Here is a 16,102-nt window from a genome sequence, read left to right on the forward strand (position 1 = left end):
GTGATCTCCTTTAAGAAGTTGATTCTCATAGGGGGAGAAGCAAGAGAGATATGCGCTTCTCAACAGGAAATATGGTTGTACAAAAGAAGATGAAACTACTTGAAGATATGTTCAGTCTAGAGGAACATCTATTTGGAATCAGGAAAATGTTAAATATAATCCAGAACTTTTCTGCTATTTACTTTGCATTACTGTTTACATCTTTTTCTTATTTGTTAGTTGAGTTATCCTCTAGGTATTTGTTGTTATTGTCTAACAAACAAATAGGGGGAGATTGTAAGGCATATTTCATAGCCTATTTGTTTATTCGAGGATTCAACTCAACTCAAATAAGAATGTAACAAGTAAATAGTGGATCTACCGTCAAAGAGATCTCGCAAAGTAACATCTGTCAAAGGATTCAGAAACAATGTTCATCTACAGACTTGAGGAAGTACTTCACTGGAAGAAGCTCAAGAAATTGATCAAGCCTCAGTGATATAAATCAAGATTATGGATTTAATCAAGTGACAGAGATCTTGTTAGGGTATCAGATAATTACAGGGATTTAATCTGAAGAAAATCAAGTAATGAAAGTCAAGACATGAAGAAACGTCACAGAAGTTAGTCACTCATGAACCAGACAGTACATCGAGTGTCAACATTGAAGTGGTGGAATTGATTCATAATTTTCAGTAATTTTCAGAAGAGTTTCAGAAGACTGGTTGTTGTTCAAGAGTAGTATTAATTCTCTATTAATTAATTAAGTCATATAATTTAATTAAGAAAATAAATTAAATCTACAAAGATTAATTTATTGATTAATTGAATTAATTGATTAATTAATTCTGAATTAATATTAAGAATTTTCAGAATTATAATTGAATTAAAATCAATTTTAATTCAGTAAGACAATTGAGATTGAACTGGCATGACAATCTGGATTGTCATACCGATTGTCATGTCAGGCCATTTTCAATAGTCTCACCGAAAGTTATACTAGAAGGAGGATTGTCTTGCCAGTTCAGTTTGATAGTCTTGCTAGTTCATTCAATGGTCTCACCGAAAGTCATGGTGGTTCAGCAGATTTTCTTGCTAGCTCAACGGATTGTCTCACCGATTGTCTCGCCAGTTCAGTTGATTCTCTTGATTGAATATAAAAGAAAGAAACAGCAGATTCATTTCATTCATTCTCAACCAACCAAGAACAAAAGAAGCAGACGCCCAAAAACATTCCATCTCTCTGCTGAAATTCAAGACCAACAATTTCTAGTTATTAAAGTTAAATCCAAACCACTAGAAATCATTCTCTTGTTCTTGTGTAACTATCTAGCGGATCAAAATCCCTAGAACTTAATCTCAAATTGCATTTAGCATTTGATCTTTTTATTGTAAAAATAGAAAAATTTCATGTCGAATTTATTCTAAATTTGTGATAATCTATTTGAGATTAATCCCTTGTAATCGATACCGTTGTTGTAACACCTTTCAAGTTTAATAATATTTTTATTTAACTTGAATTTTGTTTCACTTTTTTATTCCGCATTAAATTCGATTATTCGGAATAGTTTGTATTCAACCCTCCCCCCTCTACAAACATATTGGGACCTAACAATAATCATAAATTATTCTCCTCTCTGACCAAGAGGATAGTTATTCATAGTTTATCGATTAAGTAATAACCTCTCAAAATAATATTTTTGTTAAAGTTCCAACATAATAGAAACATTGTATTTTTATTCTCAAAAAACTATAAAATCGCTATAATAGTATTTTTAAAAAACTATGAAGATATATGTGTATTAATATAATTATCATGAAGTCATATCATTTAAAAAGGTATAAATAAAAAAATTAATGAAAAAATTAAAAAAATTCAATTAAAAATATTTTTGTTTAGAAAATTATATAATATTAAAAAAATTGTGCATCTGTGCATCGCACGGGTTTTAAGCTAGTTAATATTTAACGAGTCAACTAACAGAATAAACGCAGAGTCGCCAAAATGCCGAGAAATTCAACAATTAGCCATCACTCTAGCACAAATAAAAATTTAACCATTTTTGTGCAAAATTATTAAAGTTCAAGCCAATAAAGTGCAATTACGACTTAATTAATTATATACTTAAAGGTGAAATAATGAAATTATATTTGATATTTTATAACCCTTCATCGATTCAAACCCACCTAATCCCTGATCTCTTAATGTATCAAGTATGATTTCATGAATTCGGGATGCTAAACTCAGCAGACAATTTCGTATACAACATAAAAATGACACAAAAAATAAAGATATTAGATTGACTTTTTTGGTATATGAACACGAAACTATAGAGATGAATTTAATAACAATTTTAGTTTATTCTTGGATACATAACACAAAAATTCATGTATTAAATAAATATTTAAATAATTTTATAAAAATTATATACACATAAATCTTAAATAATATTTTATATGTAACTTTTACAAAAGATATATACAACATAAATTTTATAAGACTTGACCAGATTCGTTATGATTCGGTGACTTAAGATTCAATTAGAAAATATTTAATATTTTAATATTTTATTTTATTTTTAAAATAAAAAATAAAATACACGAAACACAACATGAATTATACATGAATTAAAAATACATAAATACGAAACAAATTTCTAACGAATCAGATCTGAACTAGACATTCATGACCCGAATCATGAAAATACCCGGACCCTCTAATAAAATATCAAAAATTTATCTTTATCTATATAATACACCAACACAGGTTTAAAATTAGTGAGACATTTTATTCATGTGAATTTACATATTTGCCCGTTTGTTTAATATATTCAAAAAAATGTTGTTAGTGAGAATTGAACCTTAGTGTAGGCTCTAGGATGCATACTTCAATACCACTCCGCTAATATGTCATTTGCGCTTTAAATCATACACTTAATATGTGTGTCACGTGAGGGTTATAAAATAACATTTTAATATTATTTTTATATTTCTTGATTTAGTTATCTATATATTTCAAAAAACATCTATGTTACTAATAAAATAACAATATTGATAATTTTATAATAGCCTAACATGGTATAAAATTAATGAGATATTTTATTCATTTGAAATTATAAATTTGCACATATATTTTACTTTAATAAAAAAATATTATTAATAGGGATTGAATCTAAGTCTAGCTACTAACCCACACACTTCAACAATACTATGTCAATATCTCATTTGCATTTTTAATAATGCACTTAATATATGTTTGTCATATAAGAGTTATAATAACATTTTTTAATCATTACGTATATGTATATATATTGGTTGATTTTAGTTGCTATTTAAATAAAAATACTGATCAATATTTAACACATGAAAAAGATTATTTTTCGAAAAAGATAAATGAACTATAACATAACGTATTTAATTAATGATGTAATACTTTTTAAAGTAATCTTTATATCATAATCTATGATACTACATATAAGAAATAATTATTAAAATCTAATGATCATAGAATATAATACTAGATTATATATAATGAATGATTAGTCAAAGTAAAAAACATTATATGTTATTCATTAATATCATATATTCTTACATATAGATTATAACTATTAAATATTGTATTAGACAAAATGGCTTTTTAGATTCCTAAATTTTGAGTTGATAATTTTCCGGAACAAATAATTAAGAAGTCAATGAAATGATAGTGTTCTCCTTCAATGATACAACTAGCATAATAACTCGTGCGAGGCACGGGTCATTTTCTAGAGTTTTTTTATGCATCATGCAATTATAATTTTTGTAAAACAGCTCCAACAATATCCTTATATAGGCTCTTGAATCAAATTTTGAAAAAATGAAGATAAAATTTCTCTCCAACAAGCTCCATGTCCCCCTCTATAACATTAGGAGCTTCGAATGCTTCCTCAATTTTAGGAGTGAATATCCCCTCAACTACTATTATATTATATTTTTTTTACCTGTTATTTTATATTTAATGAATGAATATAAACAGGGTAATAAGTATACGTTTAAAACGAAATGATTAAACTTAATCTGTAGAATGCCGTTAGTATGTTTACAAATAAAAAATTACAAATTAACATACATGTTGAATACAGAGTTGACCAAAATTTTGAATTTTATTTAAATAAACTATATGTACTGCTCTACTCTATATTATTACTGAATTCGCTACTAACTTACAATTAACTTGCTCAATTTAAAAAGATAAAAAATGCATAACTGAAGTCAGAATGACTTGCAATCATAATATACAATAATGTAATACATTATTGCTAATATTAAAGTTGATTTTAATGAAAAATATTAGTTTTTGAAATTCAACGTATGTATGTATGAGAAAATGTTAATTTTTTATTTACACTACTGTTAATAAAGTAAGATTACGTTATATGTATGTGTGTTAGCATGTAAATTATTGTATGTTACATCTCTTAGTAAATTATGATGGTTTCAATTATTTATATGTTAAATATCTGATTTATGTACATGTATAATCATTATTAACATCTAGTGAGATAATTGATTACTTAAATAACATGCATTTATAATTATTCAAAAAATAAAATTATGTAATAAATAAATTGCTAAAATTTATATATAGTATTCACATTATCACTCGAAAACAATCCATATCTATTTTTTACGCAACCGGGTATCAATCATGGTTGTAACATAAAAATGAATTATATATTTTTAAGACTTATTATTAATATTCATGATTTTTTCAAGAATTCGAAAGAAAATTTGTATTTCTATTGTTATTTAAACCGTTTTTAAGTTTCTTTTATTACGACTCTAATATTTCTTCATATAATAATTTGATAATAGTTTATACTATTCTTCTAAAATTAAAAATTTTCAGTTCGATAGAGTTTTATAAATATCAGTTGAACTGGTAAATTCCTTCAAATTATTGAACAATATATGTTTTTTCATTAAATAATATAAAATGCATTGAATCAAATGCTACAATATAGTATAAATATTAATTTTATTTGAATAATTCAAAATATTAAAATAATTTAAAATATTTTGTACAATATTATCTTGATCAATGAATATTGCTGATCCAAAAGAATTCTTTTTAAAAAGTTAGTTTTTTTAAAGTGAAAAATAAAAAAAATCGATTTAATATATCATCGTAGTTTTACCAAATCTAGTGAGATCTTATTTCAAATTTCAAATATTCTTAAAATTGGGACAAATCCCAAAAATAATAATGCGTTACCAGTGAAGTTAGTAATTTTAATATAAATAATTAATTGACTTTATCCTATAAAGACCTCAAACACATTAATTTATATTAATATAAGATATTAAAAAATTTCACATTATTGGTAAGGTATTCTCGCCGATCTTGTAATTTAAATTTACTAAACGTAGAATGTGACGATGTTTTTCGGTCAGGTCATGTAGTCAAATTTCGAGTATTTTTTGAACAATGGGTCAAGTTCTAAAATACATTGACTCATTATAATTCGAATTTATCTAAATATGTAATATCAATATAGATTATTTATATATAAGCGATTCTATTTTGAATATTTTTTTAAAAATTATATGTGTACATTTTAATTACTTTTTATAATAAAAAATATGTTAAAAATATATGAGATATATTTTCAAACTAAAAAATGATTAATAAATAAGATAATAATCCATATATGTCCTGTGCCTAATTTTATATCTGGAATTCAATTCTTTAAAATTAACTGTACAAATATTCAACTAACTATCTTTTTTTTGCGGAATTCAAGTAAGTATCTTTAAAGTTAAATAAAATATGCATTTACTACACTTACATATTATGTGTATGATAAAAAACACATGTGACAACATGATGTAGTGGTAAAAGGTTGTATAGTTGAATGAAATAACTTGAGTTCAATTCCCACAAACCACATCTTTTATATGAATATTAAAAACAGGTGTTTTCAATGAGACTTTTTAATCTCATAAATTATACCCTTGTTGTCCTATTATATATAGAAGAGATTTCATTAAATAAGGCCTAAAAAATCACATACTCAGAAAATGATCCTTATTGGCTCGCTAAAACGCAACTTAAATATATGTTTTTTTATAAAAACAAGGTCGTGTGAAGTTTTTTTTCTCAATAAAATAATAATTTTAAAAAAATATGGAAAAGTACGTTTAATTAGCATGTACACAAATCTATGTTTGCATTATCCAAGAAATGCGTCCCGGATAGTCGTTTTTGTTACAATGTAAGTTTAAACATTGTCGATTACAAATACAATAAGTTTCAATTACCTTACACCCATAAATATCGGACCTACACAAATTACAATTAGTATCAACATATATTTAACTCAAATATCACGTGTACCTAAAATATCTATCATAACCAGAATCATCAAAACCTGAAAAGAAAAAAAACTGTAAACAATGCACAATATTTCATCACTCAGCGATCTAAAGCGATCTAAACAATCATTGAGTATAAACTGGTTTAAGTAATATTTTTCGTACAATTCAAATAAATTATGAGAGACTATACATTTTATTTTCTAATAAAACGCGCGCAAACTTAAATTTCAAAATTATACATTTTCAATTATGAGACATTGATAGAAAATGACATGTGCCTCGCACAAGTTTTTATGCTAGTTATATATAATAGAGCAAATTGGGGGTTGGATGAGACAATTTAATCATATTAAAATTACTAAATTGCCTCTCATAATTGTATGTTAGTAATTATTTTAATTTAATATGCATGCATTAATTAGCTATAATTTAATATGCATGTATTAAGTATTATGCCTCATTATTACGTACATTTATTATTATTTATTATTTAATATTAATAATTTATAACCTGCCCGGTGCTGGAAGGTCGGAAGGAGAAGTGTAGTAGGAGAGAAAGATGAAGGGATAAAGAGAATCGAGAGACCAAATCGGAAATTCGCAATTGTTACCCTTTAGTAATTTTGATGAAGGAAATGGATAGATTATGACTTGAGATTCAGTTTGATTACATGTACATCAAAATTTGAGATCAATAACAGCATCAAATTGTCTTTGATCCGCAAGAACTGTTAAGAACCCTGATTGGGAGAATTTTCCTAGTTTTAGGTGATTTTTTATATTTTAATCAATTTAAAAAAAAACAGAATTCCATTAATATTTAACGAGTCAACTAACAAAATAAACGCAGAGTCAACAAAATGCCGAGAAATTCAACAATTAGCCATCACTCTGGCACAAATAAAAATTTAACCATTTTTCTGCAAAATTATTAAAGTTCAAGCCAATAAAGTGCAATTACGACTTAATTATATACTTAAAGGTGAAATAATAAAATTATATTTGATATTTTATAACCCTTCGTCAATTCAAACCCACCTAATCCCCGATCCCTTAATGTATCAAGTGTGATTTCATGGATCTGGGATGCTAAACTCGGCAGACAATTTCGTATACAACTTAAAAATGACACAAAAAATAAAGATATTATATTGACTTTTTTGATATATGAACACGAAACTATAGAGATGAATTTAATAACAATTTTAGGTTTATTCTTAAATACATAACACAAAAATACCCGTATTAAATAAATATTCAAATAATTTTATTTAAATTATATACACAAAAATCTTAAATAATATTTTATATGTAACTTTTACAAAAGATAAATACAACATATATTTTATAAGACTTGACTAGATTCGTTATGATTCGTTGACTTAAGATTCTATTAGAAAACATTTAGTATTTTAATATTTTATTTTATTTTTAATTTAAAAAATAAAACACACGAAACACGACATGAATTAAAAATACATAAATACGAAACAAATTCCTAACGAATCGGATTTGAACTAGATATTCATGACCCAAATCATGAAAATACCCGGACCTTCTAATAAAATATAAAAAATGTATTATATCTATTATAGAGCAAATTGGGGATTGGATTAGACAATTTAATCATATTAAAATTACTAAATTGCCCCTCATAATTGTATGTTAATAATTATTTTAATTTAATATGCATGCATTAACTAGCTCTAATTTAATATGCATGTGTTAAGTATTATGTCTCATTATTACGTATATTTATTATTACTTATTATAATGTTCAAATTTTTATACAGGAAAAAAATTTAAAAATTAATTACGGAACTATACTTTATAGTTGTCTTAAAATGCGTGTCAAGAATGTGAGAAGCAATGTAAAAAATTGAGGGGGACAGAGGTAGTATAATATAATACTGAAATTTTTAATCGTATTATTATATAACAAATATTGAACTTTCATGCATATAAGAAAAATAGTTGAAAAAACTCGAGTATCAATAATATTACACATATTTCGAGTTGATGGGATCATTAGTTTAACAACAAATATATTCGGTCAAGATCAACAATCATGTACCTCACTTATCGCACTTTTATCATTCAAATAAATTAGATATTTAAAAAATATTTATGCATATATCGGGCAAAGAACATCACTGCATTTCTATATTGTTTTACCTTAATGTTAAATGTCGAAGAATTCGTTTTGCATCGATATAACCACAACTCAAAAAGTAAAAAATTACTCATGTAAATATGTTAATGTCATAATTCACCTCGAAACAATACGAATACACGGTCAACAACTGTAATTAAAACTGTCAACAACTGTAATTAAAACTGCACAATCTAGAGTATGCCCGTGTATTACAATTTTTACGAATATCATATATCAATTATCCGAAATAAAATAAAAGAAATGCACCTCACAATAAAATATATATCATATTTATGTAATATATACACTAGTATTATTTAACATGTGATTTTAGAGAAGGCTCGCTCACTTCTATATATTTTTTTAAAAGATCCGAGTTAAATAGAGAGTATAAAAACGAGAAAAGCTCCAGCACATTCATATACTTCACGTGTGTATACAAAATTACAGATTTCAAACAGGAAAACTCGGAGCAATAATCTCGATTGTAATAATAACCATTAGCAATGGTGATTGCCAATTCCAAAAGCTACGGCGTGCCTCTCTACGGAGCATCGTGGCTCCCACTTAACTTATCTCGATCCAAATCTGAAGATGACTCCGATGAATCTCCGCCGTCGATCGACACCACCAGGCACGTCGTTCTCTCCGGCGGCGGAGGCGAAGGCAAGAGTGGAATCCCCAACGCTATTCTCGTTTCTCAGTTCTTTGTTGATTCCAATTCTCTCTCCGATCAGCCTGTATGTATTCTCTCTCATCTCTCAATAATTTAGCTCTGTTTGAGATGAATTTTAGATTTGACTCGATGTTTGAAATGCTAGTTTGTTTCGAAAACATGAGCTGATTCTTTTTGTTAATTGCGATTTCTTTTTTTGTGATTCAAAGGTAATTTTTGTTTTAAGTAAGTTATTGTGTTTCTAGATAGCTTAATTTTTAAGCAAATTGCGTGTTTTGTAATGCGTGTCTTATAGGTTATTATAAGTAGAGGGGCACCTTCATTAGACATTGGTTTGGTTGTGTGGTGTGAGATTTATATCTCGGCTGTAACTTGCAAGCAGCTTGATTGGAGTTACAATCCTATTCACACCCCAAATGGGGTGCATATATAAAAATATATTAAACCAAAGCGACATTCGTGACATTGTCGTTACTCGGTCCTCAATGATCACCGTATAAATATAATTAATGACATAGATCAAGTATGGATGTGTAACTGGAAATTACATGCAATGTGATCTCAATAATGTCTATTTCCAATTGGTCCTTAATACTTTAGTGAGATTAATCTTTATACTTTCGACTTTATGTAAAAACTGAAAAAAAACTCATTTAGAGTAATAGTGAGAGAAAAACTAATTTTATTCTGCAGAAACTCATAACACATAATGCATCACAATGGTGTCAACATAAAATTAAGTACCGAATATAAAAACAAAATGAAAAAAACTCCCACTAAAACTAAAAATCCTTCAACGAGACAACACCCACATGAGCAGTATGTCCATGAAAACCATCACGTTTCATCGTAAAACCGAAATCGATTAGTTAAGTTAATTTGTGAAACAAACAGGTATTTCCTGTACTGTACTTGTCTTTCTTCTTACTGTTATACTCTCTTAGCTCTTATATATCTGTCTCTTTGAATTTTTCAACTTAACAATTGGAAAAAAATCTACTTAGCAAAAATAATTTATGGCTTGGATCAAGATTTAATTTTTACTTTTTCTTCATTATACATTTCTTTTATTTGTACATTTTTGAAACCTTAACCATACTAACAAAACTAAAGGGGCAGAAAACCAGTGACTTTTAGTGAGTATGTTGTATAGGAATGCTGCTCTATTTGAAAGAATCACCTGTATGAAAGTCTATGCATGCCTTTACAGACCCGTGTACATTCATTTTGATCTAATTCAATATTCTCTTACGAAATAGTATAAACAGAACATTAAAATATCTGAGTCCAATGTTACTCCGACTCTTCTGTTGGACTGAGTGTCACGACTTCTGTCAGATGCTTTGACTAAAATATGGACACTTTGACCAATTTATAGATCCACTATTAGTCACACTTACTATTCAAAATAAATATGTGAGAAGAAAGAATGAAGTAAGAATGAGATAAAAGTAAGAAAGATCCCTAATTCGCAAAGTTTCTTTAGAACACCAAGTTTAATTTAAGTTCTATTGTTACTTATTCTAAGATGTCTAACTTGGCATACTTGTTTATTAATAAAATATGTTGTGTCCTGTCCTCGTACATGTGTCCAAAAATAGGACAGTGTCCCAGTGTCGCCTATTTTTACTTTTAAAGTCCGACACCCGGTAATGTGTCCGACAATCCGTACCTGAGTCAGAACATCTTGGAAACACTGTTTGTTGCAGAATAACAAAAGCCTAAAAATTTCAACAAAATTCTTCCTAATAGTTACATTTGTGTCTCTTTGTTTGATTACTTGAATATTATGCACTCTAATATTATATTCATGAGATTACATTGACCTTTGGTTTTTTTATCATTTAATGGGACTAATTATGCTTTCTGTTTTTAAGGTTGCAAAGCTTGGTACTGGGACCAATCTCCCTTATAGAATGGCTGTCCACCCTGGCGGAGAAGGCCTTATATGCTCAATGCCCCAAAGCTGTAGGTAAATATCTGCACTATGAATCTAATATAGTATAATACTTGACTCTAAAATTTCTTGTTTACGTTTTGGAACTTGGGAGGCTGTGTGGAGGCTGTTAGAGGATGTATAATGCAGTTCTTTTGTGTTCTGTCTTAAGTGCCAAAAACAGGATATTAAGTTGTTGATTCTGACTCGTCCCCGACTTAAGCCACTGTTCAGTTTTCTTTTGCGCATTATTGTTTTTTTTTGTTTTGCCTCCAAGCTGAGGCCTCAAAATCCAATTTTACGCACATCCAAATGAACTCTGTCCAGCATTGTGGAATCAAATTAAAGACGACCATCAATGATCTGACTTTATTACTCCACCTGATTGCTATGATGCATGGCCAATATTTTTTTGCTAAAGAACGAAACATTACATAACAATATTGCAGCATTTCCTGAATCAATATAGATTTTTTTTTTCTCATTGTTTGTGAAATCCTAGTTGTAGGAAATGAAAATATTAATTTCAAGCCTAACAAAATATACAATGACCTTACTTATTTCGAACTAACAACTGTAATTATGAGTTACTTGCATAGATGGTTTGAATGGGATGAGGTAAAGAGCGATGATGTTTGCGGGTGGGGTCTTAAATCATCCGAAAAAATTCTTAGCCAACTAGAAGACATTGGACAACAGTTAGCACTAACTTTCGACGATGAGGGATCTGCACTTGCTGTTGGTGGTGAGGTAGGGTTCATCATTCCGGCAATATCTGGTTCAGTTTTTTTTGCTTTAGTTGCTCATGTTTATAAGAAAAGCATATTGTGGACTTGGAGATGGATTTTTGCTTTCTAGTAATACTTCTGTTATGTTGGAATTTATACAATATTTCATGCAGTGTGAAGGTGTGATGCTTTGCATCGTATTTAATACACTAAATTTGATTTGTGTAACCAAGTCCTACAATAAAATGTCTGTTGATGATATGATTTTGGTGCAGTACAGGATGGAAAATTAAGGGTTTTCAAGTGGCCTAGTATGGACAGCATTCTCGATGAGTCGAATGCTCATGCATCTGTGAAGGATTTGTCTTTCAGGTTTATATATAATTGAATTAGTTTAATTTAAACTTTTCCATCTTGTAAATGACATTTTTAAAATTTTTTACTAAATTAGTAATATGTATATATTTAATATTAACGGCTTTCATTATTTTGCAGCCCCGATGGAAAATTTCTAGCTTCTGTTGGAAGTAGCGGGCCTGGTAGGATTTGGGATATTGCATCATCAACACCTGTAGCTGCTTTGCCAAAAGTAAAGGTTAGACACTATACTGAATTGTTGATAGTATTTACCAAATGGAAATTTGTTAAGTACACTCACTGAGGAAGCAAATTCCTTGACTTTGCATGTATGATGGCTTCCTATCCACTAGATATCTGGCTTAAATATAGATTTTGTCGGACCTTAGCCGTATGTAGTGCTCGGTAGTTCCTAAACATATTATGAACATAATCTACTAGCGTGCAGTGAAATTTGGTAGTAACATTATACTGGTCGGCGAATTGGACTGTTATCATTTCATGTGATATAAATGTGTCTACACTTCAGTAGTTTCATTCTAACACACTGCATGTCTAGGCGTATGATGTATCTGTCACAATTTATTTGTAAGTTCTCATTATTCCTTTATTATACCTTACCAGCTTTGCTCGTATACTTGATTTCTTTTATCACCAGGATGAGCGATTTGGCTTCTGTAGATTCTCACATAGTATTCAGAACAATCAAGTTCTATATGTCACTGCAATGCAAGGTAAATATTACTTAGTTGACTTCTTCGTACTTATGTCCCGAAGAACAGAAGTCATGTCATTATGCCTTTTTGTCTTGGTGGGCTTTACTTATAGTTACTTCAATATCGTTAACATTGTTTGGACACCTTGTGCTCATTTGGGTGGAATGTAAGTGGAAAATATGACTAGCAAAAAAAGAGTAGCTATATTTTGTTTTTATGGGCTTCCCTACCTGCATGAGATCATACATTATTTGTAACTAAGATTACTCTCCATTTATTAATTAGTCCTGCATCGCTTCTGGTAAATGGTGCTAAGAGCTTCCCTCTTGGTAGTCCTTAAGCGGTGTATTCTGGAAGGGCCTGGATTCTTACAAATTGAAGCGCAAACCCCACATTCCAAAGGGCTTTGGGCTTAAGTGATCTTTTCACAATTATGAATTTAATTTAATGGCTTAATGTGGGCAGATGGTATATCTTTTGCCCACATGATTTTATCTGTAAATTGTTGTGTTGTGTATGAGCAAAATTAATGGGGACACCTCATCTATGTCATTTTATTTCAAAGGGTGGGGTAACATTGTTCTTTCTCTACATAATATAAATTGATTTATCTATATGTACATATATATTTATTCTATGTACGAATACAAACATAATTCACTGGTTGTATCACTCTTGTTTAGGTCGTGGTGGAAGTATTATAAAGTGGAACACCACATTATGGACACGGATCAGCTTGAAGCATATAACCCGTGACTCGATAACTGCCTTTAATGTTTCAGCCGACGGAAAATACCTGGCTGTGTAAGAACTCCTTGTTTTCGCATGAATGACATTTGATAACTTGTTCACGATGTTTTAGTGTGAATGTCAGATTGGTTAGCTGTTTTAGGATCTGTATGTCATCATATATGCTGAGAATCCGTTGGATACACTTGAACATTTTGATTATTTTTACACTAAGATAACCTGATAAACTGATGAGAGCTAGAAAGCAGGGGTGCAGCACCCACCCAGAGTACTACGCACCGGATACGTTTGGATGCGGCCAGATACGTACGGGATTACCACTTACCTTTTTTGACAGCTTTTTGTTATGTCTTTTAAATATTAAGGATGATACATTATTGTTTTATTATCTATTTAATTTATAATTACTAAATTATAAATAATATTTTAATATTTTCCGTATCCCCCAGAACCTGAATCCCTATATTTTGAAATTTGACGAATTCTCGTATCCACGAACGAACACCCGCACTCCCGCACCCGTGCTTCCTAGGATGAGAGTAACCATTTATCATGTTTTTTCAATGTCTATCTGGTGGATATTTACTTGAGATGGAACTGCCAGTAATAGAGAATAAGCTAACGATGGCTTAAGTGACCGTGTTTAGGATCACAATATTTTGCTCTTAAATGACAAGACAGGTCACTAAAAAATGAATATTGCTCGTCTTTTTTTTTTGTGCGTGTTAATTTCTTTTGCAGTCCTCTTGTAAGCATAATTTAAAGAAACTGTTCTGTAGGAACAATATTTGCTAAAAAATTTTTTGGGGATTATGTACATTGGTCATATTTCATTATTTTCTTTTTCTCTAAATGATGAGTTATTGCCCCCCTGATTTAGTGTTATTTTCTATTTTAGTAGTAAAAATACAATAACAATAAATCACAAAGTTGCACTTGATGAATTCATTCGGGTTAACAAATTAACATTTCCTATTGTTTCTTTCTGTTTGGTGATTGTTGAACATGCAGGGGGACAATGGAAGGCGACATCTTAGTTTTACATTCTTCCAGTATGCGGTTACATACAGCAGTAAAGAAAGCTCATCTTGGCATAGTTACATCCCTGATGTTTTCACATGATTCAAGGTTCTTGTACAAATTTGTGTCCCTCTTTAAATAAATATTTTAAAAAAATATGCACCTGCACCTTAAGGAGGTCGTTTGATTGTTAAAACCATTTGATTTACAGGGCTCTTTTGTCAACATCTTTTGATTCAAGTGCAAGAGTGACACTAGTTGAAGATAAGAAGGAAAGAGGTATGTTTACCATTCTTCCTTGACAAGTTGGTTGTTGACAAGCTGTAGTATAATATTTTCAAGTTTTTAGAAATGAAATTTGCGGTAGTAATATGCATAAGTGCAAGTACCTGTCCAAAAAACAAACTATAAGCAGAGCTAATTGTTAGTTTCCTTTGAACTCCGCCTTATCAAAACCGAGTTTAGGAAATATAGTGAAACCAATTTAAAATGCCACTGGTACTCATTACCTTGTAGATACAAGACTTTAAGCCCAGATTAAAATAAGTAATAAGAAAAAACAAGTATCTATGACAGAATCTTATACAATGTGTTTCTACAGTTGGCTTATTTTGAAATGATTGTTAATTATCTACTTTTGGTCAACTGCAGGATTAAGCTTGTGGGTCATTTTATTCATGATGTTGCTAGCGATAGCCGTGTATTACTCAAAATTGGCAGAATTGCTTTCGTTGAGTAATCTTACTGCTTGAAAATGTGTCGAATATCTTTCATGGGGATCATGATATTTTAGTTTCGTGTCTTTAAATTACAAGAAATAATCTGATTTTGTAACATAGGAAATGCTATAAATTAATTTATAGTCTTGGATAAGTGATGCATACTTGGACCAGTGAGTGTTGTTTCATATTTTTATGAATGGTGCATATATGTATTTGTAAAAAAAAAAGATTAACTCTTTGGTTGCTCATCATTATGTATCCATATGCCTGGTTACTTGGCTAGTAAACACTTCATATTATGTATGCAGTGATCAATGAATGCGTGCATGATATGATAAACACGAAATGTCTATTTCAGAAGGGAAGGTGTGTGGTGGTTCTTTTTTATCAATATTTTGAAATATGTTGATGAAATATGATTGATATGATCATTCAACAGTGTGATGTGTGAGTAGTCGAATGCACAACATTCACCTTCCAATCTTAATTTACAACAAACTTCCTATAAAAATTACTAATACGATACAATTTAGAGTGCATTGCAATTTAGTGGCTAAATTTGCCGCCGAATTTTAAAAAAAAGTAACCATATCTAATTTGGCAAAAAGGTGATTACATATAATTGACAAAAGAGTAGTTGTCCGTCAAGACATTAACGGGTCTGATGTAGATGATTTCTTTTGAAGATTTTATGAAAGATAATTGATAT

The 16,102-nt window shown here is 29.5% G+C and overlaps 1 protein-coding gene across 1 annotated transcript; it reads left to right on the forward strand.

Moving 5' to 3' along the window:
• The first annotated feature begins 8,870 nt into the window (after positions 1-8,870).
• LOC141667874 (SEC12-like protein 2) lies at positions 8,871-15,753 on the forward strand. The gene is made up of 10 exons (XM_074474510.1): positions 8,871-9,228; positions 11,042-11,136; positions 11,700-11,850; positions 12,109-12,200; positions 12,324-12,423; positions 12,844-12,919; positions 13,585-13,705; positions 14,663-14,779; positions 14,883-14,950; positions 15,323-15,753. The coding sequence occupies exons 1-10, from the start codon at positions 8,995-8,997 to the stop codon at positions 15,421-15,423; spliced, it is 1,155 nt and encodes a 384-aa protein (XP_074330611.1). The 5' UTR covers positions 8,871-8,994; the 3' UTR covers positions 15,424-15,753.
• Positions 15,754-16,102: the final 349 nt, after the last annotated feature.

This window comes from Apium graveolens, chromosome 6 (assembly GCF_009905375.1).
Source record: "Apium graveolens cultivar Ventura chromosome 6, ASM990537v1, whole genome shotgun sequence".
In the NCBI taxonomy this organism is placed as follows: Eukaryota; Viridiplantae; Streptophyta; class Magnoliopsida; order Apiales; family Apiaceae; genus Apium; species Apium graveolens.

Coding starts and splice junctions, on each gene's coding strand:
- LOC141667874 (XM_074474510.1), top strand. CDS start 8,995: ATGGTGATTGCCAATTCCAAAAGCTACGGCGTGCCTCTCTACGGAGCA. Junction 9,229..11,041: donor ATTCTCTCTCCGATCAGCCT/GTATGTATTCTC, acceptor TCTGTTTTTAAG/GTTGCAAAGCTTGGTACTGG. Junction 14,951..15,322: donor TGAAGATAAGAAGGAAAGAG/GTATGTTTACCA, acceptor GGTCAACTGCAG/GATTAAGCTTGTGGGTCATT.